Source organism: Populus alba, chromosome 5 (genome assembly GCF_005239225.2).
Source record: "Populus alba chromosome 5, ASM523922v2, whole genome shotgun sequence".
In the NCBI taxonomy this organism is placed as follows: Eukaryota; Viridiplantae; Streptophyta; class Magnoliopsida; order Malpighiales; family Salicaceae; genus Populus; species Populus alba.
The window spans coordinates 13,293,871-13,301,271 of NC_133288.1; the positions used below are offsets into that span (position 1 = coordinate 13,293,871).

Here is a 7,401-nt window from a genome sequence, read left to right on the forward strand (position 1 = left end):
TTTTGCATATACCAGGTGAAATATAGGTCCCCCACTGAAACGTGTCCATAACACCCGTTTACGGACACAAATGGACAATGAAGAGAGAGCTCAATTAGAAACACAATACAAAAAAGAGATGGAGAGCCTAAAGGAGGATGTAGCAAGGCTTACTAGTATGCTCGAGCAAGCTTTGAAATCCAAATCTGGAGAAGGAACATCTTCTCAACCATCATTCACAACTCAATTCCAGCCAATGCCTACAGCTTCCTTCATTCCGCCATCAGAACCTCATGATTTTGCTCATTTCCTACCTGCTCAACCAGCATTCCTAATAAAGATTCCCCATATTGTTCCAAGAGAAGAGGATCCCCAAAGGGATAGAATGGTAGACGAGGATGGTCAGGAGAAACTAGCTGCTTTAGAGGAAAGGATGAGGGTCATCGAAGGAAACAATTTGTACGACCCGGTAAAGGCTGCCGAAATGTGTTTAGTGCCTAATGTGGTTATTCCCAGGAAATTCAGAGTACCGGAATTTGTCAAGTATACTGGAACTCAATGTCCGATAACCCATCTTAAAGCATATTGTAATAAAATGGCGGAGGTGGTTCATGATGAGAAGTTATTAATCCATTTTTTCCAAGACAGTCTGAGTGATGCTGCTCTTGCCTGGTATATGCGTTTAGATAACATGAAAATTAAAGGTTGGAAGGACTTGGTGGATGCTTTTATTAAGCAATATAAGTTTAATATGGATGTTGCCCCAGATCGATCAAGTCTATAAACTATGGAAAAGGGGAATAAAGAGTCTGTAAGAGAGTATGCCCAAAGATGGCGTGAGGCAGCTGCACAAGTTAACCCTCCATTGCTAGAGAGGGAAATGACGGGTTTATTTTCCAACACTTTCAAAGCTCCGTATTTTGAGTACTTGGTTGGTAGTGCCGCGCAAAATTTCTCCGATCTGGTTTTCATAGCTGAAAAGATCGAACATGCTATTCGAGCGGGGAGAATTGTAGATCTAGTTGAAAAAAGAGGTTTCGTTGGAAGGAAAAAAGAATTAGAAATTCATAATGTCGAGAGGGGAGGAATAGGAAGGAAAGTCTACCAAGATAATTTTAACTTCAAAACCGTTACACCTACTCCTTCCATATCTAACATAAAATTTGCTTCACCTACTCACAACCAAAATAACCCCATAAATAACCCAAACAACAATACCTACCGCCCAAGAAGAAATTTCTCAAAGGAACAAGTACAACTTCCGCCATTGCCTCTAACTCTCGCCGAAATGCATAAAAGGCTTCTGAGCATCGGCCAAATAGCACTTGTTCCTTTACCCCCTTTACAGCCACCGTTCCCTGCTTGGTATAAACTTGATCAAAAATACGAATACCATGCCGGAGCCTCTGGACATAACATTGATGGATGTATTGCATTCAAAAGGAAAATACTCCAACTTATCAAAGCGGGGTGGATTTCTTTTGATGATTCCCCGAATGTGAAATCCAACCCTTTACCAAACCACGCTTCAAGAAGTGGGGGAGTCAATAGCTTGGAGGTGGTAAAAGAGGGTACAACAATGCTGAAAGTCACAATGGATAGCCTGTATGAGATGTTGAAACAAGCTGGGTATCTCAAAATAGCAGTCAATGTGCAAGTTGTAGGAGGCATGAGCAAATACTGCAAATATCATCAGCAGCTTGGACATGATATAGACTCTTGTGAGGAGTTTAATTGTGAGGTGGAAAACATGATGACGCTAGGGGTGTTGAGATTAATGAAACATGAAGAAGATGATTTGGTAGGAACATTGACTGGTTATGGCAATAAGGGGGAAGTTTGTCGATATCAACCAACTGAAGGGGGTCCACCTAAAATGATCCTAACCAAGCCTCTGAATCCTGTTAGCGGAAATTATAATGCTTTGCCTTATAATTATGGTTATTCCTTTTATAGCCCGAATCCTACTCTAGTTTTCAATGTCGAGGTAGGAGGACTCACCAGAAGTGGGAGATGCTTTACTCCTGAAGAGTTAGAAAACTATAAAAAGGATAAAGGGAAGAATGTGGTAGAGACAGAGGAAGTTAATAGGTCAGTAAGTGATGAAGAAGCTAATGAGTTTTTGAAGTTAATGAGGCATAGTGAATATAGCATGGTGGAACAGCTTAAAAAGACACCATCTAGGATTTCCTTGTTGTCACTGATATTAAGTTCAGAACTCCATCGGAATGCCCTTCAAAAGGTTCTCAATGAGGCATATGTTCCTCAAGACATCACATATGATTCTATAGAGCATTTGGTGGGTAGAATTCAAGCCACCAACTATCTTTACTTCACCGATGATGAACTTGATCCTAAGGGGGCCGACCATAATAAGTCGTTATACATCACCGTAAAGTGCAAAGATTGTGTTATTGCGAAGGTGCTCATAGATAATGGCTCTGCTTTAAATGTGTTACCAAGACATGTGCTAGATAAAATGCCTGTTGATGCCTCTCACATGAAGCCCAGTACTATGACTGCCAGAGCATATGATGGGTCACCTAGACCAATCATCGGGAATATTGATGTTGAACTGGTTATTGGCCCTCGGCCGTTCCAAGTAATGTTGAAAGTAATGGATATCCATCCATCATATAGTATTTTATTGGGGAGGCCTTGGATCCACGCAGCCCGAGCCATCACATCTTCTTTACATCAGCGGCTTAAGTTCATCATCAATGGGAATTTGGTGACAGTAAAAGCTGAGGAAACTCTGTCAATGACAAGAAATATATCGATCCCTTACATAGAAGCTGAAGGAAGCACATATGGAAATCTGCATGCATTTGAAGTGGTAAATGCTGAATGGGTACCAGAAAATACTACACGAAGAAAGCCAGAAATTTCTGATGCAGTAAAAATGGCTGCTAAATATTTTCTAAAGCATGGGCTGCCATTCCAGTATGACCCTACAACAGGAATGCCGGAGAGGATCAATGTGATGAAAATGAAATGCGCTGATCAGAGATTCGGTTTGGGTTTTAAGCCACGAAAGGCAGATTTCAAGAGAGAAATCGAGTCTAAAAAGGAAAGAAGGTTGGCTCGAATCGAAAGAAGGGAGCCTAATGAAGATCGGATACAAATTCCACCAATCCACGTGACATTCCCACGACCTGCACAAGTGATAAAGGTTGATGGTGAAATTGAGAAGGTGAGCAAGGAGTTTAGTGGTGCTACTATTCACTACCTGGAAGGAACCAGTTAACAAGAACCCCAAGGAGATGTTGAAGATGAAGAGAGCCCCTTTGAAGCACTACCTCAACTAACTGTGGGAGCTCTAGAAGATGAGCCATCTGGATTCGTGAGAAGATTAGCTGAAGGGGAAGAGTTGAACAATTGGGAAATTCAAGAAGTCCTAATTGTCTTTAAAAAGTAAACATTTGATGGCTGCTTGCTTTTTTTTATTATTGCTGCATTTTGTTTGAATAAATTTGCGTTGCCAGTAATCGTGGCTCAAGATATTGGCAACAAGATTTTGTTTTGAGCCCTTCTATCATTTCAAGTTTTAATGAGATCATGGTTTGTTTTTTCCTTCATCATGCCTTCTAGTTTCACCTATTGCATTATGCACTCGTAACAAAGGCACTTTCCGCTTTCAGGAAATCTGAAAGCGGGACAACGATAAACTTACAAACCCATTGCATTGAGAATAATTGGCCAAATTTTGATAAAACGATAACTTCAATGGATGAGGAAGAAGATGGTGAAGATGATATTGAGGAGTTCAAGAAGCTTATAAAACAATCCGAACATACATGGGAGCCTACAAAAGAGAAGTTAGAATTAATAAATGTAAGTATCGAGCATGACAAAAAGGAGTTGAAAATAGGGATGTTGATCACTACAGCTTTGAGGAGTGAGTTAGTTGCCCTTTTGCGGGAGTATGTGGATATTTTTGCCTGGTCATACGTTGACATGCCCGGTTTGGATACTGAAATAGTAGTGCATAGGTTACCTTTGATTGAGGGTTGTCGTCCAGTCAAACAGAAGCTAAAAAGGACAAGACCTGATGTTTTGCTTAAGGTCAAAGAAGAGATAACAAGACAGTGGGATGCAGGTTTCTTGGAGGTAGTAGAATATTCTGAATGGGTGTCTAACATTGTTGCGGTTCCCAAGAAGGACAACAAAATCAGGGTGTGCGTGGATTTCCGGGATTTGAATAAGGCAAGCCCGAAAGATGACTTTCCGCTACCACATATAAACGTGTTGGTGGACAATGCTGCTAAGAGTTCCACTTACTCTTTCATGGATGGTTTCTCCGGCTATAATCAGATTAAAATGTATGAAGCAGATAAGAGAAAGACGACATTTATCACCCCATGGGGAACTTACTGTTACAAAGTAATGCCATTCGGATTGAAGAATGCTGGAGCAACGTACCAAAGGGCAATGGTAGCACTTTTTCATGATATAATGCACAAGGAAATTGAGGTCTATGTGGACGACATGATCGCGAAGTCCAAAGATGAAGAAAGCCATATCCCAACTCTGAGGAAATTGTTCGAGAGGTTGAGAAAATATCAATTGAAATTGAATCCTGCAAAGTGTACATTCGGGGTGAAATCAGGCAAATTATTAGGATTTGTGGTGAGTAATAAAGGCATAGAAGTGGACCCTGACAAAGTAAAAGCCATACAAAACATGCCCGCTCCAAAGACTGAAAAGGAAGTTCGAGGTTTTTTGGGGCGCTTGAACTATATTGCTCGTTTTATCTCACAACTTACAGTGACATGTGAACCGATTTTTTGATTACTCCGAAAGAAGAATCCTGGAACATGGGATGAAGATTGCCAAAAAGCTTTTGATAAAATCAAACAGTACTTACAAAAACCACCATTGTTGGTTCCGCCTGTACACGGAAAGCCATTCATCCTGTATTTAACTGTGACCGAATCAGCTATGGGTTGTGTGTTGGGGCAACAGAATGAGTCAGGAAGAAAGGAGCAAGCCATCTACTATTTGAGTAAGAAGTTCACCGAGTGCGAATCCCGTTACAGTATGGTTGAGAAGTTATGTTGTAGTCTGGTGTGGAGTGCGAAGAGGTTGCGACAATATATGCTATACTACACTACCTGGTTGATCTCAAGAATGGACCCACTGAAATACATCTTTGAAAAGCCATACATGTCGAGTAGAATAGCCAGATGGCAAGTACTGCTAGCTGAGTATGACATCATCTACATGACCAGAAAATCAGTAAAAGGAAGCGCAATTGCGGATCATTTAGCCGATAATGCTATTGAGGATTATGAGCCATTGAACTTTGACTTTCCTGATGAAGATGTGCTAGTAACGGAAAAGAAGGAGAAGAGTGGTTGGTGGTCTATGTATTTTGACGGCGTAGTAAATGTATCAGGCAACGGGGCAGGTGCTGTAATAATTTCCCCAGAAGAAAAGCAATATCCTATCTCAGTAAAGCTACACTTTAGCTGTACAAACAACACAGCTGAGTATGAAGCTTGCATCCACGAATTGGAAGTTGCGTTAGAGATGAATGTAGGGAAATTAGAAGTATATGGAGACTCAATGCTAATAATCTGTCAGGTAAAAGGTGAATGGCAGACAAGGGATGAAAAATTGAGACCATACCAGGAATACCTCTCCAAATTGGCTGAAAGCTTTGATGAAATAGAATTTACTCATTTGGGGAGAGACAAAAATCAGTTTGCCGATGCGTTAGCTACCTTAGCTTCTATGGCTATAATTGATTGTGGTGCCAAAATTCAGCCTGTAACCATCGAGATCAGAAATTCTCCCTCGCATTGTTGTTTAATAGAAGAAGAAACAAACAAAGACCTATGGTACATGGATATAAAAAGATTCATCCAGCATCAAGAGTACCCGTCGGGAGCCTCGAAGGTAGATAAAAGGACCTTGAGAAGAATGGCCATGGAATACTACATAGATGGGGAGATTTTGTATAAAAGGTCGTTTGATGGGACTTTACTGAGATGTTTGAGTGATCTGGAAGCCAACAAGGCCCTACAAGAAGTGCACAAAGGAATTTGTGCTACCCATGCAAACGGACACATGATGGCTAGGTAGATGCAAAGGGCAGGTTATTTTTGGTTGACCATGGAGAAGGATTGCATAAATCATGTCCGAAGGTGCCACAAATGTCAAGTGTATAGCGACAAAGTCAATGCGCCTCCTACACCCTTATTTAACATGGTGTCTCCTTGGCCATTTGCAATGTGGGGAATAGATGTGATTGGGCCTATTAATCCAAAAGCCAGTAACAGACATCGTTTTATCCTTGTAGCGATTGATTACTTTACCAAATGGGTAGAGGCTTGCTCATATGCCCATGTGACTCAGAAAGTGGTCAAGCGGTTCATCGAGAAAGATCTAATCTGCAAATATGGTGTACCTGAGAGAGTGGTGACTGATAATGCTCAAAACTTTAATGGAAAGATGATAGCGGAGCTATGCACAAAGTGGAAGATCAAGCATTCCAATTCGTCCCCTTACAGACCCAAGATGAACGGCGTTGTAGAAGCTGCTAATAAAAATATAAAGAAGATTGTTCAAAAAATGGTGATTACTTACAAGGATTGGCATGAATGGCTTCCTTATGCTCTCCATGCGTATCGAATAGTAGTGAGGACATCAACCGGGGCTACACCATACTCTTTAGTATATGGAATGGAGGCAGTGGTGCCATTGGAAGTAGAAATTCCTTCTTTAAGGGTCCTCATGGAATCTGGGCTCGAGGAATCTGATTGGGTCAAGCTACGATACGAACAACTAAATATGATCAACGAGAGAAGGTTAGCAGCAATTTGTCACCACCAGTTGTATCAAAGAAGGATGGCTAAGGCGTATGACCGAAAAGTTCGGCCAAGAGAACTCAAAGAAGGAGATTTAGTATTGAGGAAAGTTCTATCACTACCAGGTGAAGATCGTAGTAAATGGGCGCCCAATTATGAAGGACCCTACGTAGTGAAGAATGCATTTTCAGGAGGGGCATTGATACTAACAAGAATGGATGGGGAGGACGTAGTTAGGCCTGTGAACTCTGATTCTGTAAAGAAATATTATCCATGATGTATAAGTCTTTATCAAATCAATACATAAGATTGGACCAATTATTTCTCTTTGGAAATTTTTCATAAGGGGTGCCTGCAAAAAAAAAAAAATCCAAAAATATGCCCTTACAAACTTTGCATGATCTCATAGACATAATTGATCTCTTTTACCAAAATCCACTTCCCTATTGGAGTTTTTGAAAAAAATTGATCTGGCATTTTGATTTCAAAAATGATTTGATGTTCATTCAAAAATAATATTTTTAACATTCTGCTTGTAGAATGACAATTGAATCAAGCAACTCCATCATTGAGGTGACTAAATTATAAACAAAAAAAAAGGAAAAAGAAA

The 7,401-nt window shown here is 40.5% G+C and overlaps 2 protein-coding genes across 2 annotated transcripts; both read left to right on the forward strand.

The window, feature by feature from the left end:
- Positions 1 to 766: 766 nt before the first annotated feature.
- LOC118042941 (uncharacterized) lies at positions 767 to 6,066 on the forward strand. Its single transcript, XM_035050711.2, is given in 2 exon segments — positions 767 to 3,172; positions 3,571 to 6,066. Coding segments are annotated over 2 exon segments (4,902 nt in total).
- A 30-nt stretch (positions 6,067 to 6,096) lies between these two features.
- On the forward strand, positions 6,097 to 7,068 carry LOC140955629 (uncharacterized). The gene has a single exon (XM_073409403.1). It carries the CDS (start codon positions 6,097 to 6,099, stop codon positions 7,066 to 7,068), a length of 972 nt encoding a protein of 323 aa, XP_073265504.1.
- The last annotated feature ends 333 nt before the right edge of the window (positions 7,069 to 7,401 follow it).

Bases quoted from the DNA above. Each gene is read 5' to 3' on its own strand.
- LOC140955629 (XM_073409403.1), top strand. From the start codon at position 6,097: ATGGAGAAGGATTGCATAAATCATGTCCGAAGGTGCCACAAATGTCAA.